Here is a 24,885-nt window from a genome sequence, read left to right on the forward strand (position 1 = left end):
AGAGAAAAAAAAATTAAACAAGGATATATCTCTCATGCAGTTTCAAGATATTTCAGGCCTGACCACACCCAAATCTCAAGAATGAGATCATCAAAATCACACACCATGGTAGGTATTATTTTTCAAAAGGGGTGTCATGCACACCTTGGAAAATGCCTTCCTCTTTATTTTCTAGACACCCCACAGGTTTGTTTTGAGGAGCACCAATAGCACCTGAAATGGGACCACTCCTAGGTGACTACAACAGCAATCCAACATGCAGTAGCTCACCCAAGAATAGAAGCCACAATACAGGTAGCTCTTGCGTTACCACAGTCCGTTTACTGACTGTTCGAACTTACAACCGCGTTGACAAAAGTGACCCGAGACTGTTTTTCACACTTACAGCATCCCCATGGTGACATGATCAAAATTTGGATGCTTGGCAAAACTGACTCACATTTATGACGGTGGCAGTATCCTGGGGGGTCATGTGATCCCCTTTTGCGACCTTCTGACAAGCAAAGTCAATGGGGAAGCCAGATTCGCTGAACAACCGTATTACTAACTTAACAACCGCAGTGATTTACTTCACAACTGTGACAAGAAAGGATGGGAAATGGGGCAAAATTCACTTAACAAATGTCTCGGTTATCAACGGAAATTTGTGGGCTCAACTGTGGTCTTAAGTTGAGGAACTACCTGTACTGCAATCTCATCAGAGAGACAGCAATATTCCTTCTGAGGAATTTTGCAAAGAAATGTGTCCACGTTTTGCGAATGCGGCGAATGCGGCTTCCACAACTTTCCCTCTGTTTTTTCCCCTGTTCTTTGCTTCTTCCCCTCCTGATATTTTCCTTTCTCTTAAACATAAACCACATGATTTTGCAAATATTGAAAAAACTAGACTATGTGTGCTTGCACAAAACAAGACTGCCTGATGTTGGTGTTGATGAAGGCCATCTGTTTCAACTTTAGCAATGAATTCACACTCTTATATAGGTCTTCTAGAAATGAGCTTAGGGCACTAGGACAATTTTCCTGAGAGTCGGGTTGCATCGAACAAATGAGACTTATTTCAAGGTCTCTTGTTAGGGTATAAACTCCAAATTTTATGGATGAGCCCCCACAATGCTATGTTATAAAGCTTCCTGTTTTGATCAACACGGAAGACATTCTTGAACATGTGAGTCAGAGAGCTACCCAGGATCCATTGATCATTATTTATTATCTCCATAAGGTTCATTAATGGTCTTTATTTTCAAGAGTAATATTTTTTAGCTGCCAAATCCTGCATAGAGCTCAAAAATATTTCTAGTCTTCAAAGTGTCTGGTCACTTGAGACTTCCCAACCTGTCTTTGGGAAGAGATGAATTAGGGATCCAGTTAATTCATTTTTATAGCATCTGTGACATTCTTCTCAATCTGATCTCCTCCAGATGTTGGATTTCACCACCTGAAATTCCCCACTGCCACGACCTTCAACACTATTAATTCTGGCTATTAGTCCAATACATCTGTAGGACATAACACTTAGTCCCAAAAGTTCACCATGTTACAAAAGTCATAAAACAAGGGTTTGGAAAGCTAAAGGGTTGACAAAGGATTTGAATGACATGACGCCACGGAGTCCTATTTCCAAGCTGACATTCTGGGTGGCACCACCATAAGAAAGATTCTAGATTTCTCCATGCTGTGACGTCTTCCACCAATATCATGTCAGATCGATCCACTCAATTGGTCTTTTAGAAGTTGGAAGTGGATAAAACATGAATTGTGTTCAAAGAAAATACAGGTTGGAAACTGGATTTAGCTTAGGAATCGTCAATCTTAGTTAGGCTTTGCATGACTCAGTATGTTGGGTAAGTCCACCCCATTTACAGATAGTCCTCAACTTACAACCATTCATTTAGTGACCGTTTGAAGTTACAACGACACTGAAAAAAGTGACGTATGACCATTTTGCACACTTCTGCTTCAGCATTCCCATGGTCACATGATCAAAATTCAGATGCTTGGCAATTAACTCGCATTTATGGTGGTTACAGTGTCCCGGGGTCATGTGATCCCTTTTGCAACCTTCTGACAAGAATTATAGAATAGAATAGAATAGAATAGAATAGAATAGAATAGAATAGAATAGAATAGAATAGAGCTGGAAGGGACCTTGGAGGTCTTCTAGTCTAGCCCCCTGCTCAAGCAGAAGGACCTATACCAGACATGTCAAACTCACCATGTTACGTGATAATAATAATAATAAACCTTTATTGTCAAAGTACAACATGTGTACATTGAGATTAGCTGAGCCTCCCCCCATGCTCTCTCCCCCCACCACACAGTGACAACAAACCCTCCATCCCACCACACTATGTGAGCCAACTACACCACACACTGGCCTCCCAAGTCAATTCTGCATAAGATTATGTCCTATTTAAAAGCCTAACAGCCCATGGATAAAAGCTATTTTTCAGCCTGTTGGTACGGCTGGCTATATTCCTATATCTCCTACTGGATGGTAGGAGAGTAAAGAGATACCGTCCAGGGTGTGAGTCATCCCTGAGAATCTTCCTCACTCTTCCAAGGCAACGAGCCCTGGCGATGTCATCCAGTGGTGTCAGGGAACAGCCCACAATGTCTTGTGCTGTGCTCACTACCCTCTGTAATACTTTCCTATCCGCGGCTGTCAGACCAGCATACCAAACCACAATACCATACGAGAGGACGCTCTCTATATTAGACTGGTAAAAGAGGGTCATTAGCCGTTGTTCTACCCTGTTCTTCCGCAAGACCCTAAGAAAGTGAAGCCTCTGTTGGGCCTTTCTAGCCACCTGAGTTGTGTTAACTTTCCAGGTCAGATCTTCACAGAGGTAGACTCCCAGAAATTTAAAGGAGGAAACTCTCTCTACACAGTTTTCTTCAATGTAAAGTGGGGCAGGTTCCTCCTTTTTTCTCCAGAAGTCTAACACCATCTCTTTCGTCTTGCCGATGTTTAGGTGCAAGTTGTTGTCACTACACCATATGGATAGTTTTTGTACCTCCGCCCTATATGCTGTCTCATCTTGTCCAATCTGTACTTGTACCTTTGATTTTTCTTGCCTAAATGTAAAACAGCTTTTCTCCACACTGAAACTCATTTTGTTGGACAGGGCCCATAGTTCAAGTTTGTCAAGATATTTTTGGATCCTGAGTTTGTCTTCTGGGGTGTTGGTGAGTCCTGCCAGTTTGGTGTCATCTGCAAATTTGATGAGTTCCCCTTCAATTCCCTCATTTAGGTCATTTATGAAGATACTGCAGTGTCCTGGGCCTAAGACAGAGCCTTGTGGTACCAACTGCTTACTTCCCTCCATGTGGATGTAGTACCGTTGAGGACTACTCATTGAGTACCGTTTGCCAGCCAGCTACATGTCCATCTGGTGGTAATGTTGTCTATTCCACCTTTTTCTAGCTTACCAAGGAATAGGTTGTGGTCTATTTGATCAAATGCTTTACTGAAATCTAATATACTAGGTCTACAGCATTTCGCTGATCTAGTAGTTTAGTCCCTTTATTGAAGAATGAGATCAGATTGGTCTGGCATGATCTGTTTTTAATACACCCGTGCTGACTACTAGTTATAACTTTGTTTGCTTCTAGATCTGTTTTTTTTTAAATTATCTTTTCCAGGATCTTCCATGGTATCGATGTCAGACTGATTGTTCTATAATTTCCGGGGTACGTTTTTTTCTCTCCCTTTCTTGAAGATGGGAACCACATCAGCCCTTTTCCAATCCTCAAGTATTTCCCCAGTGGTCCAGGACTTTTGAAAGATGTGGTGCAACAGTTCTGAGATAACATCTGCCAGCTCCTTCAGGACTCTGGGATGTAGTCTGTCGGTGATTTATATAGGTGTGGGGGAAGCCAGTTCCACTTATTAACCATGTTACTAACTTAACAACTGCAGTGATTCACTTAAGAGTTGTGGCAAGGAAGGTCATAAAATGGGGCAAAACCTACTTAGCAATTATCTCACTTAGCAAGAAAATTTTTGACCTCAGTTGTGGTCATAAGTTGAGCACTACCTGCATATACTTTGTGCTTCACCTACTGCAGGGGTAGGCAACCTTGGCTCTTTTATGACTGGTGGACTTCAACTCCCAGAATTCCTGAGCCAGCCATGCTAAGGGAAAAGGGAGAGGTTTCCATGCTTAGCCATGCTGGCTCAAGGAATTCTGGGAGTTGAAGTCCACGTGTCGTAAAAGAGCCAAGGTTGCCTACCCCTGACCTACTGCATTAAATGACCAAGAAAAGCACGTATTGCAAAACCCAATCTTCGCTCATGCCTGGCCAGCCAACATAAATGAACACCAACCAGAAAACCTGCCTAGGATTTATCCTGTACTGGTAGTCCTCGACTTATGGCCACAATTAAGCTCTAATTTTTTATTGCTAAGCGAGATGTTGGTGAAGTGAATTTTGCCCCATTTTATGAGCTTTCCTGCTACGGCTGTTAAGTGAATCAATCCAGTGGTTAAATTAGTGGCATGGTTGTGAAGTGGCTTTCCCACTGACATTGCTTGTCAGCAGGTTGCAAAAGGGGATCACGTGACCCTGTCATAAATATGAGCCAATTGCCAAGCATCTGAATTTTGATATGTGATCATGGGGACGCTGCAATGATCGTAAGCATAAAAAAATGGTCGTAACTTTGCCGTGGTAACTTTGAACGGTCGCTAAACGAACTGTTATAAGCCAAGGACTGCCTGTGTTGGCAGAAGACCAGTCTTCAGTATGGCAGGTCATATGCTTGGCCTACTTTGAATCAGACTTCTGCTGTCTACACAGAAATGCCCCACCTGAAGCCTGGGACACTTCTGCTCCTTTGCAAGGAAAAGACAAGGCTGTTTTTCTAACCTCCATCTTGGCTTCTCATCCTGCATTCGCCTATTTCAGGGGTAGGCAACTTTGGCTCTTTTATGACTGGTGGACTTCAACTCCCAGAATTCCTGAGCCAGCCATGCTGAGGGAACAGGGAGAGGTTTCCAAGCTGAGTCATGCTGGCTCAAGGAATTCTGGGAGTTGAAGTCCACGAGTCGTAAAAGAGCCAAGGTTGCCTACCTGTGGCCTATTTCTAAAGAGTTTCATTACTGCAGACCATGAAAACTCGCCCTGCGCCCAACTCTATTAATTTCAATGCAACGGGCAGAAGAGAAAAGGGTTAGATGGTCACCGTAGGAACTCAGCTGCTCGGCCCAGGTCCACACCGGAAGCCTGGCGCAAAACAGGAAAGGGTGAATCGTCAGAGAGCAAGCTTATTAAACAAGAGAGAGATAAACCTCAGCTTTTTGCAACTTTTGCTGAAAGAAATCTACCAGCTGGGCTCCCCATATGCCTGCTTCTTTGTCCGCCAGAATAGCCACAGGGTTTTTGGGTGTTTTTTTTTTGTCCCTTGCAAAGATGCTCTCTATCAGGAATGGAAAACAAATGGTTGAAACTAAACAGGGCACAGGAACGCGGTGACTCAGTGGGTTGGGACACTGAGTTTGTCGATCGGAAGGTCGGCAGTTTGGCGGGTTGAATCCCGAGTGCCGCATAGCAGAGTGAGCACCTGTTACTCGTCCCAGCTTCTGCCAACCTAGCAGTTCGAAAGCAGGTAAAAATGCAAGTAGAAAAATAGGGACCACTCCGGTGGGAAGGTAACAGCGTTCCGTGCACCTTTGGCGTCTAGTCATGCCGGCCACATGACCACGGAGACGTCCTCGGACAAGCGCTGGCTCTTCGGCTTTGAAACGGAGATGAGCACCGGCCCCTAGAGTCGGAAACGACTAGCACGCCTGTGCGGGGGAACCTTTACCTTTACCTTCTAAACAGGGCACGTTCCATTTTATTGAGCAATAAACTTCCCCCCCCCTCCCCCTCCATTCTTGCTTTTACTTTCCGATGAGCTCAGGTCCCTTTCATGCTGTCCTGCTTTAATGGAGGATTCTCATCCAGGTCCCAGAAGCACAAAATGGGCTATGGTTTTTTTTCCCCTCAAAAAAGGCCTGCCAGTTGATGCCTCAAAGTGAGCTTTTGAACCCTGATCGCACCCAGATGCTCTTGCCATCAGCCTGTAAATTCTGAGACTTTGTGCCTGCACATCTGGATCAGGTTGCAAGAAAGTGGCCTAAGACTTCTCAAAAAGAAGGACTAATTGATTAAGGAGCACTGCAGTTTATTTTCACGAAGAGAGAGAAAAGGGTGTGTGTGTGTGTGTGTGTGTGTGTGTGGAAACGACACCAAATGTCTTGGCTGGTGTCCCCCCAATACTTTGTTTTAGTTTAATTAATTAAATTTATTTATTTAAGAGGATTTACAACCTGGAAGACTTTGGGCGGTGCAGAATAACAGAGAGGAAAAAAAAAGAATTATGCATTTTAAAAGGAAACCAATTGCAGGATTTACATGCTTAGTGTCTCTCTAAGTGGCATACGAAGTCAAACACATTTTGTGGAACAGTCCGAAAGCTTAAGGGACAAACTGCACAGGAACTGAGAGAAATAGTATTTCTGTCCTTAAAACCTCTCCAATGTTTTAAAAAGGGAAAAAACAACAACTACTAGTTAATTAATACTAGTCTCTTAATAAGTGAAATATTTTTCATAAGTAAGAAAATGGAACAAAAATTGTTTTTCTATCAAATATGCTGTTCTACTCCATATTCTTGGAATGGAAATGGCCGGGTACCCAGAAAAAGAGACCAACAGGAGATGCTGGAAGAAGACAATGGATCGTAACAGAAAGTAAAGACAGGCTTTTACCAAAAATGGTAGCACAATTCAGTCTGCATACGCAGTTCGAAATACTACTTGAAAATAACAAAACAGATAGTCAACATTCATCTTCTATTCCTATTCTGGCCAACTTGAATATCTGACTCACGTCATCTCCAAAGTTCAAGCAGAGTTCAGCCTGTATAATTGATATAAGCTAAAACAAAATAACTTATATTGATGCTGATAAACAGAAAGGAAGTTGAAGGCAATATGATGGAGCAGGTGTGTCAAACTGCTGGCCCGCAGGCCGGTCGCATCATACGGAGGCCGCGCTCACCCAAGCTCTGGCAATGCAAAAAAAGTTGCGATACGTCACGACGCGTCATGTGACACGACGAGTTTGACACCCGTGTGACGGAGGCAGAAAATCTGCAGCTCAAGCCTGAATTGCGGGGTAGGTTGTTTGCTTGCAGGCGTTTTATCACGCAACTAGGTAGCGTCACCAGGGAATTTAATCCCATGTCTGAAGGAAATGCCCAAGGATCTTTTTTTTAAAATAACTGAGCAAAATAAAACTTCTTCTTCCCAAGGTTGGTGGTCCTATAGCTTGTGAACTTCTTCTGCAATAGCAATAGGAGAATATTTGTAGCTCAGGGTTGAAGTGGGAGGTCCTTGGTGCTCTCTGAGCTTGGTTGCTTTCTTGCAGACGTTTCATTACCCAAACTAGGTAACGCCATCAGGGCTAGTGTGACTAACACTGATGATGTGACCTATGTGGATCGTGAAACATCTGCAAGAAAGCAACCAAGCTCAGAGAGCACCAAGGACCCATTTCTTCTGAAATAAATGCAAACGGTTGGGCAGCTGTAGCAAAAAAAACACTCTTCCCATCCGACCGTCCGGCCCTGCTCTACTATTTTGGGTATCTAGTCTGTATCTGGGCAACTCAAAGTTTCTGGGGATGCAAACTATTTCAATTTGAGCCGGCCAAGCGGATGGCTGGAAAGGAACCTTGAAAACAACCCTTTTCTCTCTCTCCACAAAATGTCAAAGGACCCAGATTGTTGGGGGCAATTAAGCTGACTTTGTAATAATGCCGCTTGGGTGTGTGTGTGTGTGTGTGTAAGCCCTAATAAGCAGGCATATACGGTACATAGAATGAAGGCTACTGCTAAGCTTGTAAGCCGCCCTGAGTCTTCGGAGAAGGGCGGGATATAAATGGAATTAAAATAAATAAATAAATAAATAAATAAATAAATAAATAAATAAATAAATAAATAAAACATGACAGATCCTAAAAATGTCCAACATGCTGGCATGTCTCCGCCGGCCTCAAAGAAAGCCTTGTAATGCCCCCAAATGAATGGATCATAAAGATCTTCGGGGCGGTGACCCGAACTCTCTGCTCTGCCAATGTGGCCAACGTGTGGCAAAATTTAGAGGGGGGTCAAGTCGAACGTCTATTCCGAGTCCTCGTGGGCCTCGTTTTCCTCACTACCAGCCGATATATAGACAAAAAGGATCAAACTCCCCTTTTGCTTTTGACCGATTTTATACTCTCCCCTTCCTGGCCCCAAGCTGTATGTTAATAATACGCCAAAAAAAAAAGGCAGGACGCTTCAGGCCCAGCAAAGTCTGCAAAAAAACCAGGATCTGTTGGAAGGGCCCATTTTGTATCACGGAAACCCCAAATTAGCCAGATATGAGCACCGGTGCGCTCCAATTCCTGCCTTGAGCATGCATGCCCATCCCCACAGGATCAAATCATCCAGTTACAGGGAGCGTTCGATTTACAGCCATTCTTTTAGTGACTCTTCAAAGTCACAACGGCAGTGAAAAAAAGTGACTTATGACCATCCCCACAGTCATGTGATCAACATTCGGACCCTCGGCAACGGGGATCCCGGGCTCACGTGATCCCTTTTTGTGGCCTTCTGACAAACAAAGTCAATGGGGGAAAGCCAGAATCACTTCAGTACCATATTACAGGTAGTCCTCGACTTGCAATCGTTGGTTTAGTGACCATTCAAAGATACAAGGGCTCTGAAAAGAACGACTGATGGTCGTTTTTACACTTGTGACCGCTGCAGAATCCCCGTGGCCATGCGATCAAAATTCAGACGCTGGGCAACTGATTCCTATTTACGACGGTCGCAGTGTCCCAAGGTCACCTGATCCCCTTTTGCGACCTTCTGACTAGCAAAGTCAGTGGGGGGGGAAAAGGCAGATTTACTTAACAGCCGCGTTCCTAACTTAACAACTGCAGCGATTCCCTTAAAACAAGGGTCTTCAAACCTGGCCCTTTTATGACTTGTGGACTTCAACTCCCAGAATTCCTCAGCCAGGCACGCGTGCCTGGCTGAGGAATTCTGGGAGTTGAAGTCCACAAGTCATAAAAGGGCCAAGTCTGAAGACCCCTACCTTAAAAACTGCGGCCGAGAAAGGTTGTTAAAATGGGGCAAAAGTCAGTTAAGAACTGCCTTGCTTAGCAATGGCAACTTTGGGCTCCACTGTGGGTCACAGCTCCACTGTGGGTCACAGCACACGGGTGGCATCCGACTTGCCAGTCACCCTCAGCGGCTCCCCCCCACCCACCAAGTGCTCTAGCTGCCATCTTGCACTCTCCCCACGGCCATGCTGGGTGGGGACCGTGCCTGGGAGCTGGGACGGCTTTCTTGAACCAAACCGCCAGGCTGGCCCGCTTGTGGCGGCTGCGTTCAATCCTCACAACCTGCAGAGCGGCTGGGGCTGTGTGCAAAAGCAGGCCGCCTGTGCAAAAGCCACAATTCGCCAGGAGAAATTTGTACGGAGGGTTATTTTCTTTTCCCCCCCCCCACACACACACACCCCGTTTCCCCTCCTTCTCTGTCGGGATTGGGGAGGCTGAAAACAGCCACCCGTGCTTCAAGGCCTCTCTCTTCCCACAGCTTCTGTCTCCCACACGTCTAGGGACCCGGGACTGCTGGCTGCGGAGAAACCCTACAGGCCAGTTCTGTTCCCGGCGTCTCAGCTTGCAAGATTTCAGAGTCAGGTTCCTGCTTCCTCGTCTCTTTTTACTGACCCGTGGCTCCCGGCTCGACCTCCCCACTACCTCTGCCTCATCAATCACAGCCTTCAGCCCTGCTCTGTGCGGAAGGAGAGGGGGGGGGAGGCCGGTCCCATTGCCTCATTCTTGCAAGCTGCGTCTGTCTTCCCGTCTGTCTGAGCATCCACAGCTTTGCAAGCGAACCAAGGGAGGCAGTGTGCAAATTTCTCCCTTGCTCCTGCTGCCTTCACCACCTCTCCAGCACCTCATTTTATTTTATTTTTTACACAAAGTAAACTGCTGCAGAAAAGCTTTTTTGGGGGGCAGGGTGGGGGTGGGGGTGTTCGCCTCTCAATGAAACCCCATCTTGCATCTCCTTCCTTTGCAAACTTTCCCGCTCCCAACGACTCCAAAAATGTTTCGCCTCATTAATTCAAACTCGGCAGGTAGAATTTCACACTGCTGATTTCTATTTTTCGTGTGTGTGTGTGTGTGTGTGTGTGTGTGTGTGTGTGTTTCTTCCTCCTGGTCTTCGGCTCCTGATCCAATCTGATTCAACTCCCACACTGGTTTCCGCTCCTGTTTTTTTTTCCTCCACCCAGTACCCTGATGGACTCCTAGCAAAGTTTTCTCCTATCCAATCAACTTTGCCATTTGGTAGACGAAAGTGGTCCGGCTGGGCAGCAGTTGATGATTTTGCAGCCACTGGCCTTGGAAAAGGGGCAACCTAAATTCCACAAGGGCAGGGGAGTTGATAGCTCCAACAAGCATTTTGCACCCCTTGCTTAACAATACAACAAGATGGTCAGTACAAGGCATAACATGGCACAACAAAGTGGATCCCTGCAAAAAAAAAAAATCCAGTCCTGAGAAAATGCAGCACTCAGGTTTTTTGCAAAATTATTTAGCTGGCGGTCACAGACAGGACCTCTTCAGCACTAATGTTTTTTTCCCCCCTTTGGCTGATTCTCTAAAATATATAGAGATAGTCCCTCCCCACTTTTCTTCAGATTTTTTTTAAGGAAAGCATTGAAATAACCCAACTTCAGACAGAGTTCCCAGCCTGACTAACATTAACTGGTTATACGTGTTAATTATTTTCATTGCTTAAAAGGAAGCTGTTGAGAGGGGTGGATTGGGGCAGCAGGCACAAAGTTATTTCTAATTTGCATTTCTGCTTTGGGAGGGGGAAGGTGATGCTGAAATTTATGCAAGATAATTCTCTTTAGAAAGATAGCATTTACGGTAATGACTCATACGATTTTGCTGGGCAAAAGAGGGGGAAAAAAACAATTATTTGTATGCAACCTCAGAGATTCAGTTTATAAGTTCATTTAGTTTAGAGAAAGTCCAGGTGAAAGTAATGGGACTTATTTCTGAGACAGCAGGCAGAGGGCATCATCATTAGAGAAGTAGAGTAGGACCAAATGAGATCAAGTGTTATTTCCACCCCCACCCCCCAAATGTAAAGTCCAAAGAGACTCTGATATTTCATCCAGTTCCCATTTTTAAACAAATATGTGGATCGGAATGTGCTTATATACCAATGTTCTTTTTTCTTAATTTTGTGCTGTGATTTGGGATAGGAAAGGAAGGAAGGAAGGAAAGAAGGGAGTGAGGGATCTTTAGAGAAAAGAAAAGATAAAATTGCAAATCTTGGAACAATGAACACACACACTCCAAAATATTTGATGGACTCTCCCTTGGAGAATTACTTCTAAAAAACTGCACACCAACATAAGAAAAGTAGGTGGCAAGGCATGCAAAAAATAGTGTTCCCCAAACAGATTATAACATGGAAAAGGGAAAACTTAGTATATGAACAGCGAGAAGCCAACCAGAATTTGAAGTAGATGGATTTGCCCATCTGGGCAGAACTAAGCTTAAACTGGCATAACTCTATGGCAATGAATATCTCACCAATGGGTTTGCTTACAACTCCCATCACACTTTTGCCCTGGTCTCTCGGGCTGCTGGGACCCAAAGATCTGGAAGGATGCTTTAAAATGTGCGGGAGCAATGGAGATGTTCTGGTGACTTTAGAGCAGGGCTCCTCAAACGTGGCCACTTTTAAAGACTTGTGGACTTCAACTCCCAGAATTCCCTGGCTAGCATTCTGGGAGTTGAAGTCCATAAGTCTTTAAAAGTGGCCAAGTTTGATGACCCCTGCTTTAGAAACTGTTTGGCCAACAGCCTACGGCTGAATTTTTTTTTTAGAGAGGAAGATCCTGGTTGAATTGAGCAGTAGACCACTAGACCTACTACTCTTAATATTCTTAATGACTTCTCATTCATGTGCCATAAATACAAGCCTTTACTGAAGTTATCTCCAGGTTATTGCCAAGTCTTCTCCTTCTTAAAGAGAGAGAAACAGATAGTGAAAACCCTACCTACTCTTGAAAGATAAAAAAGCCATCTCACAAAAGGGACTACTCCAGATAATATTCACAGAAGAATGTACTATTGGAAGAGTAAAGTCAACTCTCTATTCTAGTGGTCTTTTCCAAAGCTCAAGAAGCCTCCATGGGATGGTTAGAGATCAAAATCAACCACGCCAAAGGTACTTGGCTGTCCAATTCATCATACCTGGGCAGCCCCCAAAGCTCCAAAAGGAAGGGCGAAGGAGGCTTCATTGAAACGAAATGAGCTTGGCTCCCTACCAACATCTACCCAAAATGAAGGAATAGTACACTAAAGGAGGAGGAGGAGGAGTGGAACAGCAGAAGGAGGAGGAGGAGGAAGAAGAGAAGGAGTGGTGGAGAAGCAGAAGGAGGAGGAAGACAAAGAGGAGAAGGAGTGGTGGAGCAGCAGAAGGAGGAAGAGAAGAAGGAGAAGTGATGGAGGAGGTGAAGCACAAAGAAGCTGAGGAGGAAGAGGAGGAGTGGTGGAGCAGCAGAAGGAGGAGGAGGAGGAGAGGAGAAGAAGGAGTGGTGGAGGAGGTGAAGCACAAGGAGGAGGAGGAGGAGGAGAGGAGAAGAAGGAGTGGTGGAGGAGGTGAAGCACAAGGAGGAAGAGGAGGAGGAGGAGGAGGAGGAGGAGGAGAGGAGAAGAAGGAGTGGTGGAGGAGGTGAAGCACAAGGAGGAAGAGGAGGAGGAGGAGGAGGAAGAGAAGAAGGAGAAGTGATGGAGGAGGTGAAGCACAAGGAGGAAGAGGAGGAAGAGGAGGAGTGGTGGAGCAGCAGAAGGAGGAGGAGGAGGAGAGGAGAAGAAGGAGTGGTGGAGGAGGTGAAGCACAACGAGGAGGAGGAGGAGGAGGAGGAGGAGAGAGAAGATCGAGCCAGGCACCTTCGTCAGAACGGCTCTCCCCACAGACAGAGTGACTCTGCAAGTCAACAGCCAGTTGGCAAGTCCCCAGATTGCAAAAAAAAACACCCCATTTTTGCCAAGCCTTCCCTCCCGTCTTGCGCCCGGGGCAGTTACCCAAATCTCCGCGCGGCTCTCCTCCGCTCACTTCCTCCCAACGTGCGAAGACTAAGCCCATCTGGAACTCTTTAAAAGCCAAATATCCTTCTCGCCAACCCCCCAACCTCTCTCTCTTCCCCCACATCACCACCTCAGCCCAAACTCGGATTCTTCCGAAGTTAAAACAAGCCGGGAGAGGCGGGCGGGCGGGAGTGCCAGGCTGGGCTGCTGGTCCTTCTCGTTTGCCCGCCCGCCCCTCGTTCTCTTCCCACTCTTTATTTGCAGTTTAATTTCTGGGGAACGAGCATCCATCGGCTTCTGGCAATTGGTCAAGCCCTGCACACATTTTTCTCATTAATCCAAGGGGCGCTCGGATTCCCCTCGCCGGGGCGGGCAGCGCAGAACGGCACACCGACCCCTCGGCTACTCCAGCCCAGCGGTCCCTGGCGTGGGTTTTCATGGGGTGGACAGTTGAAGACGAGAAAGAGAGAGAGAGAGAGAGAGAGAGAGAGAGAGAGAGAGAGAGAGAGAGAGAGAGAGAGAGAAAGAGAGAAAGAGATTAAGAGGGAAAAGATTGGGAAAGAAAGAGAAAAAGCGAGATTAAGAGAAAAAGATTGAAAAAGAGATTGGGAAAGAGAAAAATTGAGAGAGAGAGCGCGAGAGAGATTAAAAGAGAGAGAGAGAGAGAGAGAGAGAGAGAGAGAGAGAGATTAAGACAAAAAAGATTGGGAGAGAGAGAAAAAGCGAGATTAAGAGAAAAAGATTGAAAAAGAGATTGGGAAAGAGAAAAATTGAGAGAGAGAGCGCGAGAGAGATTAAAAGAGAGAGAGAGAGAGAGAGAGAGAGAGAGATTAAGAGGAAAAAGATTGGGAGAGAAAGAGAAAAAGCGAGATTAAGAGAAAAAGATTGAAAAAGAGATTGGGAGAGAAAGAAAAATTGAGAGAGAGAGAGCGCGAGAGAGATTAAAAGAGAGAGAGAGAGAGATTAAGAGGAAAAAGATTGGGAGAGAAAGAGAAAAAGCGAGATTAAGAGAAAAAGATTGAAAAAGAGATTGGGAGAGAAAGAAAAATTGAGAGAGAGAGCGCGAGATTAAAAGAGAGAGAGAGAGATTAAGAGGAAAAAGATTGGGAGAGAAAGAGAAAAAGCGAGATTAAGAGAAAAAGATTGAAAAAGAGATTGGGAAAGAGAAAAATTGAGAGAGAGAGCGCGAGAGAGATTAAAAGAGAGAGAGAGAGAGAGAAAGAGAGAGAGAGAGAGAGATTAAGACGAAAAAAATTGGGAGAGAAAGAGAAAAAGCGAGATTAAGAGAAAAAGATTGAAAAAGAGATTGGGAGAGAAAGAGAAAAATTGAGAGAGAGCGCGTGAGAGAGATTAAGAAAGAGAGAGAGAGAAAGAGAGAGAGAGAGAAAAGTGATTAAGAGAAAAAGGATATTTTGAGAGAGAAAGATAGAGAGAACTTGAGGGGGAGAGAGACAGACAGACAGACCGACCATGGCAAAGGCGGGCTCTCCCTCCTCCCTTTATCCACCATGGATTTCACGTGCAAAAGTAGCCAGAGCAAATGCTATTGCAGCTGCTGCTGAGCGCGCCATATCGCACAAAAAAGAGGCGGCTTTGGGACCGTGACTGACAGGTTCTTCCCCCCCCCAAAGAAATCCCTGAAATTGGTAAAGGGAGAAGCGACTCAGAAGTATCAAAAGTTTCTCCCCGAGTTCTTGGGGTAAACCCTTGAGAGACCTTCCCCTCGACCGAAATCCTGCCAAAAGCACATGTCCGCCTTGCTGATCAGAAGCCAGTTCTCGGCTCCCGCACGTCTCCTCCTCGGCTTCACATTCCAAGGTTGGGGGAATTAGGGAACAGGTGTTTGGAAACTTGTCCGCTCTTGGGAACACGAACACGGGCAGGGGGTGGGCGCAGACTCCCACCAGGCACCCGAGCAAAAGCACACACACACCCAAAGTTTCTGCGGTGTGAAAGGAAAAAATGCAGCCCAAGATATATTCTGATATAGTTAAATAAGACCTATGCAGGGATAGGCCACCTTGGCTCTTTTATGACTGGTGGACTTCAACTCCCAGAATTCCTGAGCCAGCCACGCTGAGGGGAAAGGGAGAGGTTTCCAAGCTGAGCCATACTGGCTCAGGAATTCTGGGAGTTGAAGTCCAGGAGTCATAAAAGAGCCAAGGTGGCCTATCCCTGAGGTAATGCTTAACTAATACACTGAAATGCCCTAGATCAGGGGTAGGCCACCTTGGCTCTTTTATGACTCGTGGACTTCAACTCCCAGAATTCCTGGGCCAGCCACGCTGAGGGGAAAGGGAGAGGTTTCCAAGCTGAGCCATGCTGGCTCAGGAATTCTGGGAGTTGAAGTCCACCAATCATAAAAAGAGCCGAGGTTGCCTACCCCTGACCTATAGCAATACAGGGGGCCCTCACTTAGTGGCTGCCTCATTTAGGGATTGGGTGCAGTTAACGACCTGCTGAAAAAGTAACCTGGTGACCATTCCTCGCATTTATGGCTTAGCGCCCGTTTTGCTTAATGACGACTGAGTTGCTGGTTCCAAATGTGGACACATTTAAAAAGCAGAAACAATACAGTACAGGTGGGCCTCAGCTTATGACCACAACCAAGCCCCAAATTTATGTTGCTAAGCGAGACAGTTATTAAGCGAATCACTACAGTTGTTAAGTTAGTAACACGGTTGTTAAGTGAATCCGGCTTCCCCATTGACTTTGCTCATCAGACGGTTGTAAAAGGTAATCATGGGACTCTGGGACACTGCAGCAGTCATAAATATGAGTCAGCTGCCAAGCAGCTGAGTTTTGATGTCATAACTGGGGATGCTACAACGGTTGTGTGAAAAATGGTCATAATTCACTTTTTTCAGGGCTGCTGTAACTTTGAATGGTCACTAAATGAATGGCTGTAAGTTGAGGGCTACCTTTACACTGATTTCCTAGGCCAGGGGTAGGCAACCTTGGCTCTTTTTACGACTCGTGGACTTCAATTCCCAGAATTCCTGAGCTAGCATGGCTAAGCATGGAAACCTCTCCCTTTTCCCTCAGCGTGGGTGGCTCAGGAATTCTGGGAGTTGAAGTCCATGAGTCATAAAAGAGCCAAGGTTGCCTACCCCTGTCCTAGGCACAGGATATTAATTTCCACTGGAAAGCCACTACACCGATAACTCCACCATCTACGGCATGCTGCTTTCCTATTACAGCTGAAGTCCAGCTGTTAATGAAGGGCCTGGCAAAGCGGGAGATGCCAACGCTATTAAACAATATTACAGAGCTGTAAAAAATTTCAGCTGGCAAATTGGCACATGCAAAGCTTGTCTTGCTTTAAAAACATGGCTCAGCACAACCGCGATTGAGGCCAGCGGCTTCTCCTTTGGTCTCCCGTGCCGTCTCAAGGCAAAATATTGCAGAATGCTCTTATGCCGTGCCAATTGTTACCCACAAACAAATGAAATAAATAAATAAATACCCCCAAGATGCCTCTTGCTACGTACACGTCACCTGCAGGTAGTCCTCAATTTACAACCATTCGCTTAAGGACGGTTCAAAATTACATGGGGTGTTGGAAAAAGAGACTTACCACCTGTCCTTCAAGTTACAATCAACGTTCCCGCTTTGCGGCCACATGATTGCAATTCTGGAGCTGGGAAACCAGCTTGCCTTTATGACTGCGTCCCGCAGTCACACAATTGCGATTTGCGACCTTTCCAACAAACTGGAGAAGCCGGAGTCACTTAAGAACTATGCGGTGATCCACCTGTAGCAAAATGTTATGAAATCGGGTGTCCAGTTACGTGACGACTCTCTTAATGACCACTTTGCTTAAGTGACCACTAGTCTGGCCCCAATTGCGTTTGTACGTCAGGGACTATCTTATCGATAAAAACTCATCACTGCTAATTACAACCAGACCCACGGCCTGTGAGGAATAGGAAGTAATTGTAGCAGAATTATTTATAATACAAGAGAACAATTGTTCTGTTTTGTATCCCATGTGTCTCTCCCACTTAATCAACATGAAATAAAGCCTTGTACAGGAAGCTATTCCATGATGGTTTGCATATCAACGCTGTCATAAGAAAATCCAGATATTTCTCGCAAACAAGCTGATTCCCACCAGTCCCCTTTAAAGTTGAAGCCAAATTTGACATAAAGCCTTGAGTGGCAAAATGAATTTAACCGACTGGGGTGTCTGGGCAAGCAAGAGAAGCTGTAATTCAGTGGTGTCCAACCTTGACCACTTTAAGACCTGTGGACTGCAACTCCCAGAATTCCCTAGCCAGCATAGCTGACTGGGGAATCCTGGGAGTTGAAGTCCAAATGTCTTAAAGGTTCTTAAGGTTGGACGCCCCAGCTGTAAAGGATAAAGTGAAGTAAGTCAATGATCAACTAGGACTTGATCTCAGCCCCAATTCTCCCAATTTTAAAAAAAAAACTGTCTGGCCAAATAACCACCTGCTCCCCCTTCCCTCCTGCTTTGGCAACAAATGCCGGAGACGCTTAATCCGGACAAACCAGTTTGAGTCAGCAGAGCAGGCCAAGCTGCAATTCAAAAAAAAAAAAAAAAAAAAAGGAAAACAAGATGCACAAAGCAAAATGCGCTGTGATTCAGGTTTCTGGGGATGTCTAATTAAGAATTCCACAGGCCCAACCGCAAGCAGCCTGTGGAAAACAGGAGGGGAAAAAAAATGCAGTGCCTTGGCTTCCCCCAAAATTTTCAGCAACGTGTCCCCGCCTTGGTTGCAGCTCGTAACCAAACAACCACAATACAAGCCACGAAAGCAACTGGAGAAGAACTGCCCAGAGCAAATGGCTCCCAACGAAGACGAACAGGCTCAACAATTTAACATTTCAGCATTTGAGGGAGCCAAATTTTGCCAAGCAGACCAAAGCGGAACTGGCTTGGCGCGGAAAGACTGCACAGAAAATAGACAACAGAGATGGACTGAAAAGCGAAGACCTTTAGAAATGTTCCTTTCCCCCATTCTGGGCTCAAAGGTTTACCCTTTTTCTTCCCATAAGGCTGGACCAGCTTGCAAGGAATAGGAAGAGATTGCCAGCTGAGTTTCCTCCTGTTCTTGGGCCGGATTTTACTCAGCCTTATCCTAAAGAATCAACAAAACGGCAGGACTATGACATCCCCGTTGCGAGAGGAGACAGTTCAGTGAACTGTAATTAAAAGGAGAGAAAAAACTTCTCTGCATCGAGAGAAAATAACAAGAGCATACGCTAAGAATAATTTAAGGAGGGGGTATGGTGGAAAAGAATATGATATGCTACAGGTTCGGCATCAAATGCGCACGACAGCAACACAGGCATTACAATATCAATCCATCAGCTTACTTTGCGGCCACAGTTCGTAGCAGCAAGGCAGAGCATAAACTAAGAATAAAAGTGGTTAAAAGGGGGGGGGGAATGGGGAGGGAAAAAGCATACAGGAAAATTAAAGTGAGTAGAACTAGGATTACAGTTGACAGCTTCAAACTTTCTAAGATTCAGAGAAAGCAAGTCAGTTCTGGCAAACCGACGGAATGCAAGAAGTTTGTTCAATTGTTCAGAGATAGGTACCCTTTTTAAGGCTGTGTACCGCCAATGTGTCCTGCGCCTCCACTGTGGGATTTCACCATAGATAGGCAGTAGAAGACAGAAGATACAATATCTTTTTCTTGTCTAACTCAGCAGCACCTCCGCCGTGCATTATGCTAAAACGGGTTCTATCCGTTCACTAAAACAGAGAGGAACGGAGTGCAGAAGCTTTTGTCAAACTGTAGCACGGAATCTGAACCAAATTCCTCATTTTTTTTCCCAATGCAAGAAAACTTGGGGTGGGGGAGGGGGAAATAACACAACCCTACCCCAGTTATTCAGCCTTATACAACTTTTGCTTTGCATTCGGCCCATTCTTAGCACCGGCCGGTGCCCTATTTATGATCTCTGGTGCAGATTTCAATTCTCACATTATCCACAAATATGTGCCGAACAGGAGGGAGGAAATACATCCTTTGACCCATTTCCTAAGCCCTGAAAGCTGGTTACAGGGTTTTAAGAGTCATCTCCTTGGCGTAAAGTGAGGCCAAACGGGTTGGCGCAGGCCAAAGTATTTTATTTTATTTTTTTAAAAAAATTCCTATTGTCCCAAATAGTTTTCCTAAATTGCACCAGAGGGTGACCTGCCAAGATTCTGGTAGCCCCCTTGCCAACTGATGCATTTCATCAAAAATCGTAAGATTTCGTGAGCTGTAACTTAGTTTTTTAACCGTATTTATTTATTTTTCTTTTTGTGCTGGGATTTTCATTGGTTTTAGTTGATTTCATGGCTGTTCCCCAACCGGAGTCACTCGTTTGAGATGGGTGGCTAGGCAAATTGAATAAAAGTAAATAAAATAAAATCCTCTTCCACCGGTACATGGAGTGGCAACACCGATGTAGGTGTAAATTGGATGAGGACGGAAAAGGGGAAGGAAGACATGGTCGTTATATCATGAATCTTACATGTCGGACAAATGACAAGCCCCTCATTAATTAAGAATTGTAATGTGCATGTCGGAACTGCGTCGTACGGCTAAGGTGGCTTTGTCCCGAATCCTTTTTTGCAAGCCACGCTGACTTTCAACGGAAGAGAATCTCTGCAGCTCATGGCTTGAATTGTGACGTCTCTGGTGCCCCCTGAGCTGGGTGATTTGATTTGCAGACACCTCCGTTTCACTGATGATGCTACCTAGCTGGGTAATGAAACGTCTGCACGCTAAACGCCAGGCTCAGAGGACACCCAGGACGCCATATACCGGTTTTTAAACTAAGTGGAGCAAGCTGGGCCAGGCAAAGGAGCGAGACGTTTCTCCTGCAACACAGAGGCAGGTAGCAAACCCAGCCTCGTCTCCCCCACACTAAGATCCAGACTCCTTTTTTTTTTGGCATGGCTCAGAAAAGGGGCACAAGCCACCTCAGTGGACAATCCGGCACCCTTGACCTGAAAAGTCAAGGACAAAAAAACTCTTTGAAGAAATTGGCCCCAAAGCTCTTAGAAGCCCTGGAAAGCGCGATCTTATTTCAGCTAAATTAAACCACGCAAATGTATCCTTCGAATTTATACCCTGCTGCCATCAATCAACTTTTGGTGGCCACCATATCGTTTCTCAACGTAGAGGCTAGAATTTCTGGAAGGGAAGCGGAGGACTGGGGCGGCCGCAGCAAAGCAAGCAGCAGGAAAAGAGGCTGGCGTTTGGAAGTCAAGAGCTGCTACCTCCATCTCCCGTCCATGACCACAGTGGTCGGGCCTCGATTGAGAAAAGCTGATTTTATTCCGGGACCAGAGTTAGCCGGGAACACCAATCACATTATTGCTCCCGAGTCAAGCTTTCCTTCTCTTAAGCCAGCCAAGGTGGTGCTAAGCTCAGGAGGAAAACACAACACTGTGGCTTCAGATAGATCCAACGTGCTTATGCTGGAATTTGAAGAAAATCCTCTTTTTTTTTTCCTTCCAGCATCACCAATCTCTCCTGCAACTCTTGCGGATAAAACTGGGTCCTTTCCCACCTCCCTTGGAACCTGCCATTCTCTCTTCTCCTGCATTACCTTGCAGAGAGGGGGGGTGGGAGGTGGGGGAGAGAGATGCCAGCTCACCTCGCAGGAAGCCCAGAGCAGAACCCCCTGCGAAAGTGTCTCCGTGCAAATGGGTTTTGTGGAGAGAGGAAGAGGAGAAAGAATCGGCTAAGACTAAAAACACGTGTATACATCAACTGCCCCCACCCATCAACCACAAAAGTCCCAACTCTGGCAGCCCTGAGGCAGAAGATAACAAACAAGCTGGGAACTGCATGCTCTTTCAGCAAGCCAAATTGGACAGGCCACAGAACACAGGTCAAAATCCCCAGAGTACTTAGCAGAGCCGCCACTTATGTGGAACGTGCGTGCATGGATTTTATTCCCGGCACTACTAAACGTTAGGCGTTTGCTAAATTTCCTGTGAACAGTGCTACGGTCCTGCTACTCATTTTGGACCTTCCTTTCTCAGTTTTATTTCTACCCCCGCCCAGCCCCGTCCGTAATAAAACCCGCACATAAAGTCCGTAATAAAACCGCACATCAAATGACAAACGAACGGCCAATGTAGGGAGGGAAGGATGCCAGCCCAGCCCGCCGGTGCCTCCCGGTTGGAGTCAAGAGTGCCTGACTGATAAATCACAGCATATGCAGCATGCACGCTATTAATCAATTCGCAGAGTCCAGCTGGTAGAAAACTGGGGGAAGGAGGAAAAAAACAACAACAACCCAGGCAGGTTAAGAAGCCATCTTCTGTGCATGAACCACGTCGGAGTGGGTTAAATGCAAGAACCTCCAGTTATTCAATCAGAGCTGGAGTTTGTTACCAGTGGTTCGGAAGACGGCCGAGAAACCGAGGGTCTGAATTTTTCGCCCCCTTCTCTCTCTCGCATACTGAACAAAGCTCTAATGGATATTGTGCGTGTATTCCTTATCCTGCTCAACAGGGATAGAAAGTTGAGTTAAGAGGGTCCACTGTCCCCCCCACCCTTTGTGTCTTAAGCCCAAGCACCCAGAAAACCAAGGAACGCCTGCAGTGAAGCAACCAGCTACAAGATAAGGGCTACATCAACTAGGGGAGAATTTAAAAAGTGGATGGAGACCTCTGATGGAGGAAAACTCCCAAGCCACCTCGGTTATAGCCCTGTAACTTAAAATGTCGCTTAAAATGCCAATTTGCCTTTTTGGATACGGTGAGTTACAAACAGGCTTGAGCGGCAGGGCCAAGATTCTCCAGCACCACAAGCATGAAAGTTTTGGTGTGAAAATATCATACAATCCTTAACACATAAACAGGCCATATATTCATCAGAATGGCGATCCATGTCCCACCAAGGATTTTTCTACCAAGGTTGTTTAATTTCCAGAAAGGAAGAAGAGCTCTAGCACGTTTCTCTAGAATTTGCAGTTTTTCTTCTTCTTTTAAAAATACCAGTGCTAAGAAAGCAGGAGCGAAGAAAGAAAAAAAAAAGTTCTTCTACCTCTCTATCTATCTTTTTTTCTCTGACTCCCCAACAAAGAGAGGACCGGAGCCAATTCAGGCCAACAAAGTGCTTTGGAAAATCAAACTTTAAGGCTGCATCAAACAAGAAAGGGAAAGGGGGAAAAAAAAAGACATTTAATATACGCTTTGAAGATTTTAAGGAAAACAACCAATGCTCCCTGGCCAGGTTTAAAGGTGATTTCAAAGAAGGGGGAAATGTTTGATATGCTGTACTTCATTCCAGGGAAAACTCACATTAAAGCTGCAGATTAGGAGTGGTGATGTGAGAAATTAAGGCGCTTAGAGAGGAAAAAAAGCAGGATGAACCTGTAAAAATCAAGTTATGGGAAGGTTTAGCAAAACGTATCAGGATGAATCGACTTCTGCTTCACCATGCTAAGAAGGTGCTTCTGAACCCAGAGTTTTTCAGCTGCAACTAAAACTTGAAACAGACCAACCTGAGCAAGCCACTTTTTGCACAGGACTAGAAGAAACAAGTCTTCCCAAAGTTCTTGGAAGAACAACCTGCAGGAATTCAACAACATCATTTGAGGCCTTCAAGATCCAGCGGAGAAGGGGAAAAAAAACAAACAAACACCAGAGGATCGACTACAGAGTCACTAAAAGTGAGAGGAGAGGCTTCTAAATGTGATTACATTTTTTTTTTAAAAAAAGAAATACACAGAGGGATTTTCCCCTGGAAAGCTGCCTTTCTTTCAAAGTAATGAGAATATAGGAAAGCATCAGCTGAACACAAAACAGTCCTAGGATGGAAAACTGCTCTGAACTTTACAGAAAGCTTCTAGGGAGTGATTTAAATTTAAAACAGGAATGGGTGTAACCACTACACAGGGTTCACACAAGCCTTTCTTTCCTTAATCAAGATTTGTTAAATCAGCCGCCTTCGATTAGGCTCCTGAGGTATGTTAACTCAAAACAAAGCAACCTACATTTTTCCGCTTAGCGTGGTCCGGAGTGACAAGGAAAACTTTTGATTTCCCCAGCAACCGACCCCTTTTTGCAGAACTTCCGAACTTTCGCTGGCAAGAATTGTCCTGAGACAGAGACAATTGGGAATTCCCACGTTCATCAGAAAGGGCAGCAATTTAAAATCAAGGAGGAACTGTTTCCTTGAGCTTCACATCCACCGCTTATTTTTCACCTTTTTAAAAAGCGGATAGATTTGGAAGGATTGTGTCCCGCGGTAGCGAAGCAAGGACTTTGGGCTGTGTTCTCGCCTCCCTCTGCATTTACACCATGCTGGGGCTTTTCTGACCCTGAGAAATTGCTCCAAGCAAACTAAGTGGGGGGAATAGGGAGATGTGTGAATGTAGCTGATGAAAAAAAAACGAACAAGGTCTTAATCTGCGCATAGCTAAGATTGTCCCAAGAATTTCAACCTGAGGTTTGGATTTAGGAGCTGCTCCTCACCCAATTTATCTGCAATCCTCAAGGAGCCCTTTTCGGGAGAGAAATGGCAGCCAAAGAGTTTAGAAAAAAAAATATCTAAAGAACTGAAGATTAAAACGGAGCCTTTCAAGCCAGGCAGCCAAGATACGATTTACTCCAATCTCCAGAGAACTTAGTTTATTGGCCTGGGTTAGACAATCTGGCTGTGGGGGGGATCTCCAGAGGCTCTCTAGGCCCGGCCAACCCTTCGCAGAACAGCTCCGACTCCCGTGCAAAAGAGGTCGTGTGTAATCAGCGGGCAGGAGAAGGGAGCAACGCGTGTCTTGGGTTCCCCCCAAACGATTGACAGTTCCCAACCGTCTCCCACGCCAGAACCCCATTATTCCCAGGAGCGCGCGTCTTTCCAAAAGCGGCTGGATCCCGGCTAGGCGCCAATCCCAACCCCCCCAAACCCCCCCACCCCGAGACCGCGCTGACTCCCGGCGGGGCTCACCTTCCAAGGCGCGGCAGCCCCCGGCCAGGAGCGGCAGCAGCAGCAGCGGCAGGAGCAGCTGGGGTGGCCCCGGGCGAGCCGCAGCCATGGCGGGGCCGGAGCCCGGCGGCGGGGCGGCTGCAGGATCCTGAGCCCCGGGCTGGCTCGGAGCCCTTCGGCGGCTCCAAACGCGCAGATCCGACGGGATCCCCCACCCCCGCGAATCCCCCCACGCTCGTTTCAGCTCCGGCGATTAAACTCCTCCCGGCGCGGGGAAAGCGATCCGGGGTCCCGGTAAGCTCGGAAAGGCGCCGTCCGGCCAAAGCGCCGGATCCTTTGCCCGTCGTCCGAAGCCGGCGCGGAGATGCTTCACGTGTCCCGACGACGAACGGCTCCCGTTTCGTAGCCTCCCCCGATCTGGATCCAGCCGCTCGGATTTCCCCCGGAGCAAGCGCGCGTCGGTGGCCGCCCCAAGTCCAGCTGTGCAGGGGCCAAGCCGGTTGAAGTCCGAGGCGTTTCGGCGGCGGTGCAATTCGGGGCCGAAACCAGCGTCTCGTTCCGTTCAGTCCCCGGGAGAGGCCAGCCGTCCCGCAGGGCTGCCGCCAGCGATCGTCTCGACGCGATCCCTACTGCGGGGTTATCCAAGCCGGTGGGGACGGTCCGGCGCGTTTCGGCTTCACGAACCCTCGGGTTTCGGGGCTGGCTGGGTGCCAGCAATTCCGAACTTGTTGTTTCGAGCTAGCGCCGGCTCCTCTCCTCTTTCCCCGGGCTGCAAGAGGCTGGGACGCTCCCGTGCACATCGGCCGCCAGCGAGCGCCGATTT

At 46.4% G+C, this 24,885-nt stretch overlaps 1 protein-coding gene across 2 annotated transcripts in view; it reads right to left on the reverse strand.

The window, feature by feature from the left end:
* Window positions 1-24,400, reverse strand: part of EPHB3 (EPH receptor B3) — a 145,870-nt gene extending 121,470 nt beyond the window's left edge. For both annotated transcript variants that reach the window (XM_083363906.1, XM_083363905.1), the window contains exon 1: window positions 24,084-24,400. In XM_083363906.1, coding sequence (XP_083220032.1) covers window positions 24,084-24,171 — 88 coding nt within the window. In that variant the 5' untranslated portion in view covers window positions 24,172-24,400. The remainder of the gene's footprint in view (window positions 1-24,083) is intronic.
* Between the last annotated feature and the right edge of the window lie 485 nt (window positions 24,401-24,885).

This window comes from Vipera ursinii (assembly GCF_947247035.1).
Source record: "Vipera ursinii genome assembly, chromosome: 5".
Classification (NCBI taxonomy): domain Eukaryota; kingdom Metazoa; phylum Chordata; class Lepidosauria; order Squamata; family Viperidae; genus Vipera; species Vipera ursinii.